This window comes from Stegostoma tigrinum, chromosome 1 (genome assembly GCF_030684315.1).
Source record: "Stegostoma tigrinum isolate sSteTig4 chromosome 1, sSteTig4.hap1, whole genome shotgun sequence".
Lineage (NCBI taxonomy): Eukaryota > Metazoa > Chordata > Chondrichthyes > Orectolobiformes > Stegostomatidae > Stegostoma > Stegostoma tigrinum.
This window is the reverse complement of record NC_081354.1, coordinates 132,285,854-132,306,912: the sequence shown is the minus strand read 5'-3', so window position 1 is coordinate 132,306,912 and position 21,059 is coordinate 132,285,854. Positions and strand designations below refer to the sequence as shown.

The 21,059-nt window shown below is 43.2% G+C and overlaps 1 protein-coding gene across 13 annotated transcripts in view; it reads left to right on the top strand.

Moving 5' to 3' along the window:
* The window catches only part of LOC125453124 (protein unc-13 homolog B), a 495,854-nt gene that overhangs the window by 419,034 nt on the left and 55,761 nt on the right, over positions 1–21,059 (top strand). For all 13 annotated transcript variants that reach the window (XM_059648673.1, XM_059648694.1, XM_059648669.1 and 10 more), the window contains 4 exons: positions 2,200–2,277; positions 8,250–8,338; positions 12,569–12,721; positions 13,988–14,111. In XM_059648673.1, coding sequence (XP_059504656.1) covers positions 2,200–2,277; positions 8,250–8,338; positions 12,569–12,721; positions 13,988–14,111 — 444 coding nt within the window. The remainder of the gene's footprint in view (positions 1–2,199; positions 2,278–8,249; positions 8,339–12,568; positions 12,722–13,987; positions 14,112–21,059) is intronic.

Genomic DNA, 21,059 nt, shown 5'->3' with positions numbered 1-21,059 from the left:
TGTGTGTCTGGTAATGGCATCCCATTGGAGGTTCCCATAATTAATAATTGTGCAACTTTACACAAGAACACATAACCCAAATAAAAAATAAGGTACTTCTCCAATCATCGGCCATTTACCTCCAATGTGCGCTGCTCCAGGTTTATAGGTAACACTATCCACAGCAAGTCTGGTAGAGAACTAGTCTCTGATTTGAGGAGTAGCAGGCTACCCCTGTCCTGAAGCAACAAGCTGGCCCAGGCATGGAACTAGGTGGTGAATCTATGGGTCAGGTATGGAAGAGGAGGCTTTCAGGGAACCTCTGGTTTGGTAGGAAGGGAAGAACATACTGTATGTATTCAAGTAAAAGTTAATCTCATGTAAAAGTTAACCCCTTATTTTTGACCAAAAATCTGGAATTTTCCCATACATCTTGCGTAAAAGTTGGTCCTAGTTCTTCACAGATAGCAAAACAACATTTGTGAGTCAAGGCATTATCCTGCACATAAATGTTACGATGAGGAAATGATCAGTGAGGATCTATGAGAGTCAAATATCTGATAACATTCCTTTAAAATCAGAAACAAAACGTTAAAATGTTAGTTTGAAAGATTAAAAAAAAAGTAGAGGAGAGTCAAGGAGGGAAATAGAAGAATTTGGCTTGAATGTTTAGCATGCATCAGGTCAGAGTCAGACACTCATTAATTATGGGAACTGTATGAACAAGCTATAAATTAGCCAACCAGTGAAGCAGATGTTGGGCCATACAGCTAACAAGCCATAAATTGTGCACTCCAGAGGCAGGTTCAATTGAAGGGAAGCTTTTAAAATCAAGAAAGAAACAAGACAGCAGAGGTGCAAGGTAGTGAGAAGGTGAATGATAATCAAAATCTGATGGGAAGGTGTAGAAAATATATGCAGAAAAGTGCAGCAGTAATTAGAAACTGACAGAGTTAAGTTAAAAAATAATCAACCTAAGGCTTTTTATCTGAATCCATGAATGTTTGTAACAAAATAGATGAGTTTATAACACAAATAGTTTTTTGAAGATATTAATAAGGCTATGTGCCAACTCTGTTTATCTGCATTCAGCCAGGTTTATCTTGGTTTGGGCTCAAATAGTAGTTGAAAGGAGGCAAAGATAGCTAACACTATGAGATAAGAGCCTTTACAGCACTACTTGTGGACCAGGCGGAGCAGCAGTATTTCCTGTAAGCTCAACAAGTTTAGATGTAGAACTGCTCCAACAGCAATCTCTGACTTGTCCAATGTCCTTCTACCTACTTTTGGCAGACACATTCCATTGTGATTGGAAACCCTCCATAGTCACCATCTGTTCCCACAACCATCATCTTCATAATCTCCCTTGACACATAATCACCACCTGTTCATAACTCATCTGCTGACTTATACTGCAACGTTTTAGCCCAACAGGCAATTGTCAATCAGGCTGGTTGTGGATAGGGCACCAACAGAAAATATTAATAAATGTTTAAAAACTGCAAGATATTTGAGAATAGAAATTACTGGGAAAGCTCAGCAGGTCTGGCAGCATCTGTGCTGAGAAATCAGAGTTAGCGTTTTGGGACAACGCAGTTCTGAGGAAGGGCCACTCAACCTGAAATGCTGATGTGATTACTCTCCAAAAATGTTCTCTTGATTTTTATTAAAACATTTGAGAAGTCTGTTCTTTTGGGTTTCCTACTCCCAAGATAACTAATGCAATCCCAGCTAACAACATGCCTCACAGGAAAGATCAGTTGCATGAATCGGAATACAGTACAGTACTGAAAGAGGCTGTTCAGCTCATTGAATCTTTGGAAGAGCATTCCAATTATTTTCACTCCTTTACTATTTCCCTGTGTGCCAACAATTTTTTTCCTACATTTACTCAAGCTCAACTCAGACAAATGAATATTGAGAAGGATGATTGCTCCACTACAGACTTATGTGGAATTATACCCCTGCATTCCTCCTCTGTGAAAATATTTATTAACCATAGTGCTTGGTTTTGTATCTATTATCAATACTTCTATGCTGTGACATTTCATTAACGAACTGATTTAACTCAGTGAGAATCGCAAGCTGAACAGTTGTCTCCTTATCAGTGAAACTCAGTAAAGCTGTCTAATATGCATAAGACTGAATGCAGATTTGGTTGGAATTCAAATAATCTGTAGCAATTTTTTCATTGAACAATTTTACATTTCTATCCACCAGCCATGTATTCTGATGAATAATGTACAACAACTGCGGGTTCAGCTGGAAAAGATGTTTGAAGCTATGGGTGGAAAAGAGGTAAGAGATTGGAACCTGTCAGTTCTGTCTGTAGAGAGCAGAATTTTAATGATGTAGTAAAGTGCTGCTCGAAGCAATGATATTTTTGTCTGCAAATCATGAGGCATAATTCGGAGCCCAATCAAATAACTACACATCTTGTCTTCTGTGACACCAGCTTCAAAATACACAAGTAGCAAATTTTTATTCCAATCAGCAGCAGAGCATTAAATAGAGACAAATTAGCTGGTACGAGAGTTGAAAAAGTGACCCATGAATATATTTCAGTATCATGAGCAGGTAATCTGTTTTGAAATATTTTGCAAATTATTTTCAAGGTATCTTTGTACAGTTAACTGACTGTAATATCTCTACCAATTGCAATAGAGAGAGAAAGCAGCTTTGTGAATTGTCATCAGGCTGTTTTCTGGGGATGCTGGTTTATATCACATCATATTGTAGTAGAATTTAAATTTAGTTAGTAATTCTGGAATTTAAAACTAGTCTCATTATTGGTGTTCATGAAACTATTATTGACCTTCCCTTATTATCTTTGAGGGAAGGAAATTGTCTACATGTGACTCCAAATCCTTCAAAATAAAGCACTTAACTGCTCCCATAAAATGGCTTAAAAAGGCACTCAGTTAAGGGGTATTAGGGATGGGAAGGAAGATGGAGCCTTGCCTGTGACACACCATCTCATAAAAAAATTACGGAGAATGCTAAACCTATACCAAATCTGGGATGGAAATTTGCAGTCTTAATCTGGTGTCACGTATGGTAGTGGCCATTGAAATGATCCTCTCTTAGCCTTGAAGCAACAGGGAGTGGGAACACTGAACAGTGTAGAGTAAGAGAACTTGCCAGATTTGCATGCAGTGCTAACTCATACATGAACTGGTAAACAGAGTCCTGCATGTGCACATTTGATTCACCAATGTACTTCAGTGAAAGCACGCTCTGCTGCTTGCTAACCTTCAATCAGCAATCAGACTCCTCCACGAATGCAGTTTTCTTTTCATCAGAAATATAAAAATTGTAGAGTAATTACTTCAGTTCTTTTTGAACTGCTTCAGAAGGTGGCTGTAACTGTATTGCAGTCAACATTCAGCCGTAACACCACCTTGTCTGTACCACTTCACAATTCATTCTTTACAATTTGAAATGTGTAGATATATAAATTTGCCTATATTTTATGAAGTACTCCCATAATTGCTGTGCATTTGTAGCTCATTTGTGTGGCTGAAGCAGTAAGTAGTTTTTGTTAAAGTTTAAGGAGTGCTTATATGCTTGAAGCTGTTTTTGGTAATTCTGTGCAGGAGAACTGTGTTAATTATATTTAGGATGAGACTAGTAGCAGATTTGTAAATTTCAGTCACCCAGTTTAAATGTACAAGGTACAGATTTAGCTGATTGAGTCAGCTGCACCATTCAGTAAAATCAAAACTGGTCAAATTACTTCACATTCCTGCCTATGCCCAATAATCTCTCTCGTATCCTTGCTTGTCAAGAATCCATCTATATGTGCCTTAAAAATATTCAAAGATTTTGCTTCCACCATCACAATGGGAAACTTCTAGAATCCCAGGCCAATCTTCTGTGGACATGGATTCCAAATGCCACCATGACACATAGTGAAATTTAAATTGAAAATATCTAGAATAATCAGCTAAACTAGATGACCATAATTGATTGTTGTAGAAATGTATCTGGTTCACTAATTTCCTTGAAGGAATGAAATCTGCCATCTTGCCTGGTCTGGCCTACATGTAACATCAAACCTACAGAATATGGTTGTGTCTTCAATGTTCTCTTAATAAGGATGGACAATAAATACCAGCTTAGCCAGCAATGCTTACTCTTATGTACAAGTAAAACAAAAGCCTCATGATAAAAACATAGAAGCAAGATTCTACCCTTCAAGCCTGCTCCACCATTCAATAAAATCATGTCTGAAATAAAATCAATATACTATGGATGTTGGAAATCTGAAATAAAAGTAGAAAATGCTGGAGAAGCTCAGCATGTCTTTTTTCTGAAAAAGAGTCATTTCGGACTCAAAACATCAATGCCGTTTCTGTCTCCATAGATGCTGCAAGATCTGCTGTTTCTGGTTTCATGATACTGGTTGATCTTATGATCTCAATTCTACCTTTTCCTGTTTCCCACCAAGAAATCTTGACTCCATTGACCATCAAAAATGTAACTGAGCTTTCAATGAATTTGAAAGGGCAAGGTTTCACTACCGTCTGGGGAGGGAATCTCTACACTCTAACAATTTCTTTTCATCCGTCATAAAAGGGAGACTTGATTTTATTGAGATCTACAACATAAAAAAGCTCTTTGTCTTATTGTATTTACACCAGTCAAAAATAACCACCTAACTATTCTGAACTCATTGGCCAGCGCTTGGCCCAGAACCTTGTATGCCTTTGCATCACAAGTGTACACTTTAATGTTCCCTTAGTGTTATCAGGGTTTCTATTGCTATCACCCTTACAGGCAGAGTTCCACATTTCCACCATTCACTGGCTGAAAATGTTTTTCCTCACGTTTCCTCTAGACTTTTCAGCCCTTATAATAAATCTGAGCATGACCCCCCACCCCCATGTTGTCATTGATCTCTCCATCAAGGGAAGAAGTTTCATGGGTGACGTCCCCTTGTTTTAGTCTACCCCGCAAATGTTGTCTGTAGATTTAATTGGTCATTAAAATGTAACCTTAAAGGCTTAAAATGTTTAGCCTCTTGAGGCAGCAATGGATTTCTACAATGATGAAATGTTTTGTTTCACCCTGTCTCAGCCTGTCCTACTGGTGAAGCTGTTTATCACCTCCTTACTCGGTTATTTCAGTGAACCTCTGGGCAGTCTCCTCGTTCCACACGAAATTTCAACACTTTTAAGCTCTACCCCCACAATCTATCTTGTACCAAGTGCCACTCACCCATCACTTCTGTCTGTACAGAGCAACATTGACTGCTTATCCTCAAATGACTCCATTGTAAATGTTTTCCTTGTTTATATTCTCTTCATGACTTTTCAAGTGGGAGATAATGATGTAGTTGTATTGTCATATGAATAGGGGAACCAGATGATATTCCGAGAATTTGAGTTGAATCATACTACAGGTAATGGTTGAGTTTGATCAAAAAATTTGGCAATTAAAAGACCAATGATGACCAAGGAACCATTGTCAATTTTTGTAAAAATCGACCTGGCTCACTAATGCTCAAAATGGTTTTGAAACCAGTCAGCACTTGGCACTGGAAATGTGAATGACAAATTGGCCCTCTCAATTGTCAGTAAGGGAGTCATCCTCAATAATACCTGATGTTTCGTGCCAAAATTGAGAGAGCTGTTTCATAGATTAGTCAAGATACAGCCTCTCGTAATCACATTGATAGAATGCTGTCTTACAGACAAAGGCCCAATAACCACCATCACCAGCCCTAGTTATGCCCTGTACCATCAGCAAGACAGACCTGGAAGAAGTGGTGGCACAGTGGTACACAGTCAGGAAGGAGTTGCCCTGGAAATCCTGAACATTGACTCCAGATTCCATAAAGTTTCAAGGCATTGTCTCAAACATAAACGATGAAACTACTGACCCTCATCTGACAAATCAGTTATCCTCTTTGTTTAACACTGCTTGAAGGAAGCACTGAGAGTGACAAGGATGCCAAATGCGCTTTGGGTGGGAAATTACAATGTCCATCATCACGAGTAACACAGCATGGATGATCAAGCTGTTCAAATCTAAAGGACCTAGCCCATAGACTGGATCTGCTGCAAGTAGTGAAGGAACCAACAAGAGGGAAAAGCAATCTTACCCCAGCCCTCCCCAATCTGCCTGCTGAAGATGCGCCTAGCTGTAACAGTGACAAGTTGGAGTGACCACTGCAGTCTTTCACATTGAGGCTACGACTGTGCTAAACTGAACAGATTTGGAACAGATCTAGCAACTCGAGACCGAGCATCCACGAAGCACTGTAGGCTATCAGCAGCAGCAGAATCATGAACCAACAATCAGCAACCTCATGGCCTGGCAAATCCCCACTCTACCATTACTGTCTAACCAGGATCAAGCCTGGTACAATGGAGAGGGTGGGAGAACAGGAAGCACCAGGATACCTAAAAATGAGGTGTCAACCTGGTGAAGCTACAAAATAGAGCCATTTGCACGCTAAGCAGCACAAGTAACAATTGACAGACAGAACAGATTTGATTCTCTTGACATGATGTTAAGAAACAACACTAAATGCTGGAAAGGTTTCCAGGCTTGACAACATTTTGGCCATAGTACTGGACTTGTGCTCCAGAACTTGTCGCACCCCAAACAAAGCTGTTCCAAAACAGCTACGGCACTGACATTTACCTTACAATTTTGAAGACAGCCCAGATATCTTATATGCAAAAAGCATGACAAATCCAATCTAACCAATTAGAGCCCTGTCGATTGATTCTTAATCATCAGTAAATTGCTATCAAGCAACACTTTCTGAGCAGTAACTTGATTGCTGATGTGCAGTTTGTGTTCTGCCAAGGCCACTTAGCTCCTCACTTTATACAGCCTTGGTTCAAACTCGGACAAAAGAGATGAATTCTAGAGGTGAGCTGAGATTGGCTGCCCTTGACTGCAAAGCTGCATTTGACTGAGTGTGCCATCAAGGAGGCCTGGCAAAGCTGGAGCCAGTGAGAATCAGGAGAAATCATGAGCTTACTGAATGTTGGAGCAATCTTGAGGGGTTAAATAAACTTGATCAGCTCTTATTTCTCACATCCTTGTTAATTGAAAACTTCATGGTGATGTCAGTCAACTGTATATTGTGGAGCTGCAATAAAGGTATTAAATGGCGCTGAAGCAATTTTATCCCTGAGAGTTATGAGCAAGCTCACAAATAACATGTTCACGCATCTCAATCAAGATTGTGAGATAGAGGTGCAGTGATTGCAGCAGAAGATTGATTGCTTGGGGACAGGTTTTTGAATAGCATTGCTGATGACAATTATGAAAGGATGAGAGGTGAGGCTCTTGGATATAAAAAGGAATTAACGTAGTTAGCTAGCATTAGAGACAGCACAAAATGTTGTTGAGTGGTCAGTAGTTAGGTGGAGAGAGAACTAAATAGTTTGGAGGTCAGTTTCTGAGAGGGACAAATTCCTGCAGGGCATTGAGGTTGTGGGGATGGGGGGTGGGGGGGTGGTGGCAAGATGGAACTGAACCTAGGGGACAGGAAAGGAAACATGGCAAAGGAAGTGGAATGTGGAGGTGGGAGGATATTTAAGAGAAATAAAATCACACATGGCTGTGAAGAGTTTGATAGCGTGGCCAGGGTAGTGTTGAATTTGGGCAAGATATGGAAAATATTCAGGAATATAGTAAAAATGCAAAAACAGAAGTTTCTGGAAAAGCTCAGCAGGTTTGGCAGCTTCTGTGAAGAAAAAATCAGAGTTAACATTTGGGGTCCAGTGACCCTCCCTCAGTTCTAAGGAAGGGTCACCGAACCTGAAGCGTTAACTCTGATTTTTTCCTCACAGATGCTGCCAGACCTGCTAAGCTTTTCCAGCAACCTCTGTTTTTGTTCCTGATTTACAGCATCCGCAGTTCTTTCGGTTTTTACATGGAAAAAATAGTTGATTACAAATGCAAGAGGTAGAAATTTAGGCATCGTAGCTGAACAGAAGTAATCATACAATAATGTGTACAATGTCAGTGAGGCATGTTGGGGAGCTTACACTTACTCTCACCTTTTCACTTTATTCTGTAATTTTCTCTTTCTGTTTTTCCCTCCCTCTTTCGTTCTGTCTTTCATCCTGGTGAACTTTCTCTGTCTCATTCTCCAGTTACTTGGTCATCATTGCTGCTGCTTGCTCCTCTCCTCCAAACCGGAAGCTTTGAGATCTAGATTCCATTCAAAAAGAGATACTTTGGTATATTTAGGAATGTACTGTTGTAAGTGTTGAAACTGACATAAAATCTATCTCTATTAACAGCTGGATTCTGAGGCAAGTGACAGTTTAAAAGATCTACAAGTGAAACTGAACAATGTTCTTGATGATCTCAGTGATGTTTTTGGTGTTAGGTAGGTAATTTGAACTTTTTACATTTATCCGTATTATAAAGTTTGACATACTATCAAATTTCCCAAGTTATTTTGATAGATTTAGTCCCAGAATCATAAAATAATTGGGAAAAGGTGTTTTTAAAACAATTGCATAACTAGATTTTGCCTATTTGCAGAGCTCAGATTGAGATTCTATTCAATGAGCTGCCTATGTTTGGGCATAACAAATGGTTTTAGAAACCCACAATTGCAAGGAGAGATCAAGTCGTCATCTTTGATTTGATCAGTATAATTCCTACTGAAAAGATGGACCATGCTCAGCTGAGACAGTCCCTTCAGTAAAATAACCCTGTGTCGCTGTGACGACTTCTGGATGCGCTTTAGCAAGTTAATAGTTAAATCTCGTGAATTTCAATCAAGAAAGAAATTGCTTGATTTCAATAGGGGCGAGATGAATAATTCATAAAAAAGAAAGAGAAAGCAATTGAAGTGCTATGATTTTAATGTTCGAAGTACAGGTATTTATGTTTTTCTGAATTTTCAACGCCAGCTGCCTCTAATGTCAACAGAAAAATGGATTTCACTTATTTCCCTTCTTAATTGTACATATTAATGAGAAGTGAGATGGCAAATACATTCTGTCATGATCTGTCATCTTGCAATCATGGGGTCAAGTTGCAAGAAGTACCAGTGGAAATCAAAGATCTGAGCTAGGACGGGCGATTCGGCATATCGAGCCCACTCTATCATTCGACATGCTCATGGCCGATCCTCTATCACAACGCCATACTCCCACTGTCTCCCCTCTTGTTACCTTTAGTCTCTATGAAACAACTTTTAAATATTTTAAAGCATATTTCTTAAATATGTTCAGTGACCTGGCTTCCATAGGCTTCTATTGATAGAGAATTCCACAAGTTTTCCCTCCTCAAAGTGGAGAAATTTCATGTCACCTCAGTCCAAATTGGCCTACTGCATGTCTTGAGACCATGCTGCCATGTTTTATACCCCATGCCCAAGGGAAAAATCACCCCTGCAACCTCGCCTGTCAGAATTCTACACTTTTCAGTGAAATTCCCCCTCATTCTTCTAAACTCCAGTTTACATACCCAGGCAACCCAATCACTTCTCATGTGATGAATCTGCCTTCTCAGAAATCACTCAGGTAAACCTTTACTGAACTTCCTCCATGGCAAGCATATCTTTTCTTAGATAAGGAGACCAATTCTGCTCATAATACTACAGGTGTTATCTCACCAAGGCCCTGTAAAATGGCAGTAAGATTTCTTTGCTCCTGTAGTCAAATTCTCTTGCAATAAAGGCTGATGTATGATTATGCTGTCTTAACTGCCTAATACACATGCATGCTTACTTTCAATGACCAGCATAGAATGACACCCAGGTCCCTTTAGAAGTAAACATACCCTAATCTATCACCAATTAAATAGCACCATGCCTTTCAATTTTTCTTACCAAAACGTACAATTCACTAATTCACATTATACTGCATCTGCCATGCATTTTCCCACTCACTCTACTTGCCTGAATTGCCTTGGAGTCTCTTTGCATCCTCCTCAGGTTTGTGTTATCAGCAAACTTGGCTACATTAGACATGGTTCCCTTGTACAGATCACAGATGTTTATTCTGAATAGCTGAAGCCCAAAGTCTGATACCTGTGGTTTGTCATTTAACCACCTTCCAAACCAACAAAGACCCATTTATTCTGACTCTGTTTCCTGTCTGATAAACAATTCAAGTCAATATGTTACTATTAATGCCATGTGATTTGATTTTGCCCAATAACTTCTTATGTGGGGCTTTATCGCAAGCTTTCTGAAAATTCAAATTCACCACATCCACTGTTTCTCCCTCATCTATTCCAGTATTTACATCCTCAAAGGATTCCTGTACACTTCTCAAACATGATTTCCCCTTTCATTAACCACGTTGATTTCATGCCACCCTGTCGCTTTTTTTTAATGTCACTTTATCACATCATCTATAAAAGTCTGTGGCATTTTCCCAACTACTGATGTTTAAGCTAACTGCTTTCTACCTCCCTCCGTTGTTTTTTCAAAAAGTGAAGTTATACTTGCCATGTTCTAATCTGCTTAGAATGTTCCAAAAACTACAGAATTCTGGAAGATGGCAACCAACGTAACAATGGTTTCCATTTCCTCCTCTGGGATATAGATTTATGATGCTCTAAGGATTTATCAGCTTGGTGTCCGCTTAATTTCTCCAGCACTACTTTTTTTTCCACTGATACTGATCTTCATGGACTTACTTCTTTCTAACAGATCCTTACTTAAATAGCACTTCTTGAAGTTATTTGTGTCACATTCTATGAAGACTGAACTAAAATATTTGTTTAATTGTTCTGCAATTTGCTTATTCTCCTTTGTCAACTTTCCCATTTCAGACTGTCTTCACTAATCTTTTACTTCTTATAGATCTATAGAAAAGTTCTGGGGAAGGATCATCAGACACAAAATGTTAACTCTGTTTTTCCTTCGCAGGTTCTGCCAGACCTGCTGAGAGTTTCCAGCAACTTTGTTTTTGTTCTTGGTCCTCCTTGGCTGAATTCTCAGTTCTCAGGCTCGCTGCTTTTTCTAGCGACTTTATAAGACTCCCTTTGGATCTAACACAATCCTTAATTTCCTTGGTAAACCAGACTTGGGCCACTTTTCCTCTTGCTTTTTTCTGCCACAGGCATGTGAACAGTTGCATGCAGTTGTTCCTTAAACATGAGTCATTGCATTGCCACTGTCATGCCTTTCTGTTATTCAAACTATCACAGCTAACTCTGCCTTCAATCTTCAAAACTGCTATGAAAACAAACCTAAGCTGTACAACCTATCCTCATAAAATAACCTGTTTATTCCAGGCATTAATCTAATGAGCCTCCTCTGAACGTCCCCCAATATATTTACATTCTTCCTTAAATAAGATCAAAACTACATTTGAGGTATGATCTCACCAATGCTCTGTAAAGCTGAAGGATAACATTCTTACTTTTATGTTCATTTCTTCTCATAATAAAGGGTAACATCTCATTAGACTTCTTGGTTGCATGCTGTATCTGCATACTAACATTCAATGACTCATCCAGTCGAACACCTAAATCCCTTTGCTCTTTGGAATTCGGCAATTATCCTGCATTTAAGTTATACTCCAATTTTTCATTCTTTTCATATTTCATTCATTTCTCCCCACGGTGCCAGGGACCTGGGTTCAATTCCTCACTTAGGTGTCTGGGGAATTTGGCCATTCTCCCCGTGTCTGCATGGATTTCCGCCAGGTGCTCCAGTTTCCTTTCTCAGTCCCTCAGATATGCAGGTTAGGTGGATTGGCAATGCTATATTAACCCATGGTGTTCAGGAATATTCAGACTAAGTGGATTAGCCATGGCAAATGAGGATCATGAGGATAGGATGGGATGCTGTTTGGAGGATTAGTGACGACTCAATGGGCCAAACAGCCTCTTTCTACACTGTAGGGATTCTGTCATTCAAAGCAAACTGCTCCACGTTTGTTCACATTGGGATCCGTAAATGATGATGGATGAATGTACGAAACAGGAGCAGAAGTAGACCCTTCTGCCCATTGAGCCTAACCCTTTGTTCAGTCAGATTATAGCTGACCTGTTTATGTTTCGAATTCCACATTCCCATCCATATCTCATAACTGACAGCTGACTGCTAAGCTTCATTGAATCAGGCGCATTGCTGACTCTGGTTAAGGCATTGCCCTGAGAAATGAACCAGAGAATAGCTGAAGCCTGCTTTGTTGAGATGAAACAGGAGCACTGTATGTCCATTTCTTTTATGTCTGTCAACGAGGCAGCACTTTACTCTCATACATTATAAATATTGTTTCCCTTTTCATTGCTGTTCTCGCAAATATTCCTGTTATGTTTGAAATAACTCCACAGAGACTGGTATCCTGTCACCTCCTCATGTTATATTTACTCGTGAGCGTCCTTGACAGTAATACAGCTTCCTCAGAGCTAGCTTTCAGAGTGAACAGGATGTCTGATGCCCCTGTTCTCATCTGTCAGCCAGGACTTCCTGATTGGACCAGATTAACAGCCCCAATCAGGGAACACATTCTGTGAGGTGCACTTAGCAGACCTTGGTACAATCACTACAATGTACAGCATTTTAAAAATTCAACAAAGTATAATTTTTAACATGGGGACATCTTTTGTTCCGTATTGTGTTGATTTTAATTTTTGCAATTTGTAGTTTCCAGCCTCGCCTTGATGAATGTGTAAAACAGATGGGAGATATCCTCAGCCAGGTCAAAGGGACTGGGAATGTACCTGCAACTGCTCGCAATAGTGTGGCTCAGGATGCTGATAATGTGCTCGGGCCATTGATGGACTTCTTAGATGGCAAGTGAGTCATGAGACAGAAAAACAAATGATTTTTAATAGATTGTATGAGGCAGTTTTTGAGTAGCAGCTACAAATTTCATCAGAAAGTGCACATTTCAAGTTACTGGTTGTAGTCGAAACTGACAGTTGTTGTAGAGATTATTTTCTACGAATGCTCTTCTAATACTGAAATTAACCTGTCATAACAAAAAAAACAAAATATCCTGCGCCATCCCTAACAGTCCTGCCCTCTTGTTATCCAGTTCCCCAATTTAACCTCTTCTTTTTCTTTCTTGTCTTTATTTGTTACTTGTTATATAACCAGATGCTTTGCATTTTTGTCTTAAAATACAAACTTTAAAAAGAACTGACTATTGTATCCTTATTACCACTGTTATTAATTTGGTATGTGCGGGCATACTCCAAGTAATTTAATCCCTTTTGGGAGCTAATTAAAAATAGTTCATAAATTGCTCCTGATTCGTGAAGGTAATTGAATGAAGTTAATATGATACTTTTCCAAGATTATTCAATTTGTGCTTTCCAGAGATTATTTTTCCATTGTCCAAAAACGGTTTACAATAATATCTTGTACATTTATTAAGCAATCGTAGAGTTTTTGCCAAATGGAAAGAGCCTTCTGGAGCCATCATGCCCTTGCCAGTCATCAAGCATTAATCTATTTTAAAGTCATTTTCCAGCCCTTGACCAATGGTGTTTCAAGTCTTCGTTTTTTAGAAGTCTTGAAGTTTCCTGCCTCTATCACCCCTTTTAAACACTGAATTTCAGATACCCACAACCCTTCGGGTGAAAAGTCTCTTAAAATTTCCTATAAACCAACTGTTCCTGCCTTTAAAACTGTGCCTCCTCGTTGTTGACCCTCTACTAAATGTTGAAGTTTCTTCCTATTTACCCTATCTATGCCTCTCAAAAAATTTGTACCCCTCAATTTGATTCCTCCCCCGACCCTTGCCTTTCCTGTTCTGTGGAAAACAACCCCAGCGTACCTATTCAGTCTCTGTAGCTGAATTGTCCAGCATAGTGAATATCCTGTGAATCTCTTCAGTGCATCCATCAGCTTCCATTTATCTGTGTTGCTTCTTCAAAGAAATCAGATAAATTGGTTTGACATAATTTTCCTTTGACAAAACCAAAATGTGGAAATATTTGACAATACATATTCCATATTCAAATATCCTAAATATCCTAACTGAATTGAACAGCATTTCTGAGTAACAAAAAGTAACCAACTCAAATTAGGTTATTTTCGTTTTTATTTAATTTGCAGTCTGACATTGTTTGCAAAAGTCTGTGAAAAAACAGTGCTGAAACGAGTTCTCAAGGAACTGTGGAAAATTGTGGTGAACACAATAGAAAGGACTATTGTGCTGCCTCCTCTAACTGATCAGTCGGTAAGTAACTAAAATATCGGTGATATTTTTCCAAGAGGTTATGCTGATTGCAATCTGCAAGTTCAGTATTATGCATGTTTAAAATGACATAGAATTACACATAACATAGATGGTTTGTGCTCCACTTGAGCATCCTATCCTTCCTCACGTAATACAAAACATAATCATCTATTCCCTATTCTTTCATATGCTTATTGCAACCTCCCCTTAAAGGTTTTCATACCATATGCCTACACTGTGCTACGTTTCACATTCCTAAATCTTGTATTTTAATTTGCAAAACAAATTCTTTTTTTATATGTACAGAATATTATGGTGTGTAGGCAGAGTAGTCACACTGGTGTTTTGGTCCCTTTGACAATTGAACAACAGCATCTAGGCTTACTTATAGCAGAAAATGAATAATATATCTTTAGAACAGTTTAAATCAATGTTATATTATACTGTACACTGTTTATGTGCACCAACTCAATGAGCTTTGATAGGTCCAATCAAACTATTTTTAATGATTTTTGTTATTAATAGTATACTGACATTCCTAAAGATCGAGGTCAGCTAGCTTGGGCATAGGTCATGTCTTGGGCTGATGAATTATTGTGGAAAATTCATACATAACCTGGTCTCCATCCTGGCATCTTTGCATCATCTCCTAAAAAAGGGTCAGCCTTGGAAAAGGTGGCATAGCCAAGTCCTAGCTTTCAGTGAAGTAAAAAAGCAGGTGTCATCCTTTAAGGTGTTAGCACACTGTGAACCCAAGAAAGGTCTGGTGCTGACATGTGATGCCTCCCTGCATGGTATCAGACTATTATGAGCTCAGAGGTGGCCCAATGGAGAGGAGCGCCGAATAGCATATGCAACCAGGACTTTGGATAATGCAGAGCCTGAATACGCTTAGATAACCAAAGAAGGACTGGCAGTCATATTTGGGATCAGGAAGTTCCAATAATACTTTTACAGTTGAAAATTTATGATGATCATGGACCACAACCCCCTACTTGGACTGCTTCAAGATAGCAAGGCAGAACTGCTCATAGCTTCAGGCCGCATTCACTGGCGGGCTCTAATACTAAGTGCTTATAAATATAAGTTAAAACAATGTCCGGAAGGCCAAGTGGCAATTGCAGATGTCTTGAGTCATCTCCCGCTGGCAGATACACCACCAGTGGTGCTGCTGCTGGAAGAGTCATTCTAGTTTTAAATATTTTTGGCATCCTTCCAATCACTGCTGACAATATCAGACAGTGGACACAAAAAGATCTGGGTCCCAGCAAAACTAAAACAGCTAGTGGTGATGAGGGTAACAAAAAACCCATTACAACCAGAATTGAAACCTTTCTGGACCCAGCGAGACCAGATCACTGTAGAAAATAGCATGTTATTATGGGGAGCACGAGTGATTGTCCCAAGCAAAGGTCACCACCAGATACTGGCTGCACTCCATCAAGTCATCCAGGATGTTCAAAACGAAGATGTTAGCAAGAAGCTATATCTGGCCAGGATTTAGATGCAGGCATAGCAACGTTGGTGGGGCTTTGCCCAGAGTGCCAACAAGGACCAAAAGTACAGTCAGCAGCTCCCTCAGGGGAGTTGAGTATTTTCTGAAGTCACATGGCATTCGGCATATAAAGACCACTCCATACTATCCGTCATCCAATGGCCTGGCAGAAAGAGCGGTCCAAACTTTGAAGGCAGGCTTAAAGAAGCAGTCCACAGCTTTACTTGATACCAAACTGACCCAGTTCCTATTTGATTATTGGACCACCCTCAACTACAGAGATCACTCCAGCAGAGTTGCTAATGGAGAGAATACTCTGATCTTTCCGGACCTAGAGGTGGAGAGTGGAATGGCATGTGGAACACCAGTTTCAGACGCAAGACTCTTCTAGTTGAGAGAGACAGTTTACTTCAGGGATGAAATTTGGTGCCGTAACCTTGGAAATGGCCCTACATAGGTAAGAGGCAAGGTCACCATGGAGCCAGATCCCATGATGTACAAAATTTGGGTAGGCAAGGCAGTCCTGAACAAGCATGTGGACCATATGAAAGGTGAAAAACATATCTGGCCTCTCAGAATAACCAGAAAGGCTGCCAGTACCCATGGGTTCTCCCCCTCCATTTCACATCCAAGAAACCTCAGAATCTGAGATGGATACGGTGGATGTCACAGCTTTGATGCCTTTTATCACCTTAAGGTTTATGAAAACATGACGGGCATGGATAGTGTGAACAGCTAAGGTCTTTTTCCTTAGGATAGCAAAGTCCCTAAAGGGTATAGATTTAAGATGAAAGGAGAAAGATTTAAGAGGGAACTAATGGGCAACGTTTTCATGCAGAGGGTGATGCGTGTGTGGAATGAGTTGCCAGAGGCAGTGGTGGAGGCGGGTGTATTAATAACATTGAAAAAGCATCTGGTTAGGTACTTGAATTCGAAGGATTTAGAGGAATATGGGACTAGATTAGTTTAGGATATGGTTGGCATATTGAGTTGGACTGAAAGGTGTGTTTCTGTGCTGCATACCTCTATGACTCGAAGAGGATGAATTTCTTCCAAGACCATCTGGGTGTAAGAGGCGGGAATGGTCCAGCACACATTGCCCGTATCCAGGGCTGAGATGGAGGAACCAGACTCTACGTGAAAACGACCCATGAGAGGCTACAAGAAAAAGAGCAGGCCTACTTGCCCATGGTTAGAGAGGGAGGGATGTAAAGACTCTAACAAGGTCAGCAGGTGGACTTCATGGAATATGAGTTCCCTGATTGGCGGTGTTAATCTGGTCCGATCAAGGAGTCTTGGCCTTCAGATATAAACAGAATCATCAGACATTCTAAGATAACAAAATGTGAGGCTGGATGAACAAAGCAGGCCAAGCAGCATCTCAGGAGCACAAAAGCTGACGTTTCGGGCCTAGACCCTTCATCAGAGAGGGGGATGGGGTGAGCGCTCTGAAATAAATAGGGAGAGAGGGGGAGGCGGACCGAAGATGGAGAGAAAAGAAGATAGGTGGAGAGAGTATAGATGGGGAGGTAGGGAGGGGATAGGTCAGCCCAGGGAAGACTGACAGGTCAAGGAGGTGGGATGAGGTTAGTAGGTAGATGGGGGTGCGGCTTGGGGTGGGAGGAAGGGATGGGTGAGAGGAAGAACAGGTTAGGGAGGCAGAGACAGGTTGGGCCGGTTTTGGGATGCAGTGGGTCGGGGGGGAGAGCTGGGCTGATTGTGTGGTGCAGTGGGGGAGGGGACGAACTGGGCTGGTTTAGGGATGCAGTAGGGGAAGGGGAGATTTTACCTGTTCTTCTTCTCACCCGTCCCTTCCTCCCACCCCAATCCGCACCCCCATTTCCTACCTACTAACCTCATCCCGCCTCCTTGACCTGTCTGTCTTCCCTGGACTGACCTATCCCCTCCCTACCTCCCCACCAATACTCTCCTCTCCCTCTATCTTCTTTTCTCTCCATCTTCGGTCCGCCTCCCCCTCTCTCCCTATTTATTCCAGTTCCCTCTCCCCATCCCCCTCTCTGATGAAGGGTCTAAGCCCGAAACGTCAGCTTTTGTGCTCCTGAGATGCTGCTTGGCCTGCTGTGTTCATCCAGCTTCACACTTTATTATCTTGGATTCTCCAGCATCTGCAGTTCCCATTATCTCTGATACTATTTTAACCTCACTGCGAAGCCTCTTCCAGGGATGCCTAACCTGAAGAAGTTACCCTCCTCCCTCCGGACCAACCTCAGGGAATCTCTCTCCCATTGCAACTCTCTTGTAATCTCTTCGGCCTTGAAACTGCTCGACCATGTCCTGAAGCAAACCAGGTACCACAGCCACATCACCTTCCTTAGCACCTGCCTACGGAACCAGATCATCCCCAATGGACTACAGTCTACATTTCAGCCTTCCCAATTTGGCCCCAACCGTGACCACCTCTACACCCAGAGTATTCAGACCCTTCAGAAGCATTTCTCCCTGCGAGTCCTGAAACAGACACTCGCAGCCATGCGCCGGCACCTCCACAAACTGCAATCCAGCCTGCCCCAGCTCAGAGCCTCCCTCTCCCAGACCTGCAAAGGACCCCTGCTGTTTTTCATCCTCCGCAGGATCCACAGACTGAACACCCAGTTCCACTCAGCTTTACTGGACACCAAAAATCGTAAGTACAACAAACTCACTGGCCCCTGCCACCCACAAGAGGATTCCTACGCCTCCCAAATCCCGAGTCTGTCCCTGCCCCTCCCCCACCATGCATCCGCCGCCATTGACCATGAGGATACGGCTGGAGACCCCACCGATGACATCACACCCGCCTCCGCCGGCCACACCACTTCCGGGACCGCTGTTGCCGTCACCACCTCCACTTCCAGTTACATCACCTCACACACCACCCTCACCGCAGCTGCTGCCGCCCACCCCAATACTCCAACCGCCGACGGAACCCCGCCCACGGCCGACGCCAACGGAACCCCGCCCACGGCCGACGCCAATGGAACCCCGCCCACGGCCGACGACCTCATCGCTCCGCCCACAACCTCCACAACCAGCAACCCCAGAGGAGACAGCCATACTGAACCCTGCCGCATCTTCATCATCCCCCCAGACCTCCCACTGACTGAGGACGAACGGTCAGTCCTTAGTAAGGGGCTCACCTTTGTCTCCCTACAACCACACATCAACAACTACCAGTCACGATTGGACATAGAGCAGTTTTTCCACCGCCTTCGCCTCCATGCCTACTTCTTCAACCGGGAGCCTAACCCTCCCTCCACTGACCCCTTCACCCGCTTCCAACACAAGTCCTCCTCCTGGACACCACCCCCAGGCCTCCTACCCTCCCTCGACCTCTTCATCTCCAACTGCCGTGGAGACATTAACCGCCTCAACCTCTCCACCCCTCTCACCCACTCCAACCTCTCCCCTGCAGAACGGGCAGCCCTCCGCTCCAACCCCAACCTCACCATCAAACCCGCAGACAAGGGTGGCGCAGTGGTAGTATGACGCACCGACCTCTACATCGCCAAGGCCAGACGCCAACTCTCCGACACCACCTCCTACCGCCCCCTCGATCATGACCCCACACCCAAGCACCAAACCATCATCTCCAACACCATTCATGACCTCATCACCTCAGGGGACCTCCCATCCACAGCCTCCAACCTCATTGTTCCCCAACCCCGCACGGCCCGTTTCTATCTACTTCCCAAAATCCACAAACCTGCCTGCCCTGGTCGACCCATCGTCTCAGCCTGCTCCTGCCCCACCGAACTCATCTCCACCTATCTGGACTCCATTTTCTCCCCTTTGGTCCAGGAACTCCCTACCTACGTCCTTGACACCACCCACGCCCTCCACCTCCTCCAGGACTTCCAATGCCCTGGCCCCCAACACCTCATCTTGAGCATGGACGTCCAGTCCCTATACACCTGTATTCCGTATGCAGATGGCCTCAAGGCCCTCCGCTTCTTCCTGTCCCGCAGGCCCGACCAGTCCCCCTCCACCGACACCCTCATCCGCCTAGCCGAACTCATCCTCACCCTCAACAACTTCTCTTTCGATTCCTCCCACTTCCTACAGACTAAGGGGGTGGCCATGGGCACCCGCATGGGCCCCAGCTGTGCCTGCCTCTTTGTAGGTTACGTGGAACAGTCCCTCTTCTGCACCTACACAGGCCCCAAACCCCACCTCTTCATCCGTTACATTGATGACTTTATCGGCGCCGCCTCTTGCTCCCCAGAGGAGCTCGAACAGTTCATCCACTTCACCAACACCTTCCACCCCGACCTTCAGTTCACCTGGGCCATCTCCAGCACATCCCTCACCTTCCTGGATCTCTCAGTCTCCATCTCAGGCAACCAGCTTGTAACTGATGTCCATTTCAAGCCCACCGACTCCCACAGCTACCTAGAATACAACTCCTCCTACCCACCCTCCTGCAAAAATTCCATCCCCTATTCCCAATTCCTCCGCCTCTGCCGCATCTGCTCCCACGATAAGACATTCCACTCCCGCACATCCCAGATGTCCAAGTTCTTCAAGGACCGCAACTTTCCCCCCACAGTGATCGAGAACGCCCTTGACCGCGTCTCCCATATTTCCCGCAACACATCCCTCACACCCCACCCCCGCCACAACCGCCCAAAGAGGATCCCCCTCGTTCTCACACACCACCCCACCAACCTCCGGATACAACGCATGATCCTCCGACACTTCCGCCATCTACAATCCGACCCCACCACCCAAGACATTTTTCCATCCCCACCCCTGTCTGCTTTCCGGAGAGACCACTCTCTCCGTGACTCCCTTGTTGGCTCCACACTGCCCTCCAACCCCACCACACCCGGCACCTTTCCCTGCAACCGCAGGAAATGCTACACTTGCGCCACACCTCCTCCCTCACCCCTATCCCAGGCCCCAAGATGACGTTCCACATTAAGCAGAGGTTCACCTGCACATCTGCCAATGTGGTGTGCTGCATCCACTGTACCCGGTGTGGCTTCCTCTACATTGGGGAAGCCAAGCGGAGGCTTGGGGACCGCTTTGTGGAACACCTCCGCTCGGTTCGCAACAAGCAGCTGTGCCTCCTGGTCGCGAACCATTTCCACTCCCCCTCCCATTCTTTAGATGACATGTTCATCATGGGCCTCCTGCAGTGCCACAGTGATGCCACCCGAAGGTTGCAGGAACAGCAACTCATATTCCGCTTGGGAACCCTGCGGCCTAATGGTATCAATGTGGACTTCACCAGCTTCAAAATCTCCCCTTCCCCCACCGCATCCCTAAACCAGCCTAGTTCGTCCCCTCCTCCCACTGCACCACACAACTAGCCCAGCTCTTCCCCTCCACCCACTGCATCCCAAAACCAGTCCAACCTGTCTCTGCCTCCCTAGCCTGTTCTTCCTCTCACCCGTCCCTTCCTCCCACCCCAAGCCGCACCCCCATCTCCTACCTACTAACCTCATCCCACC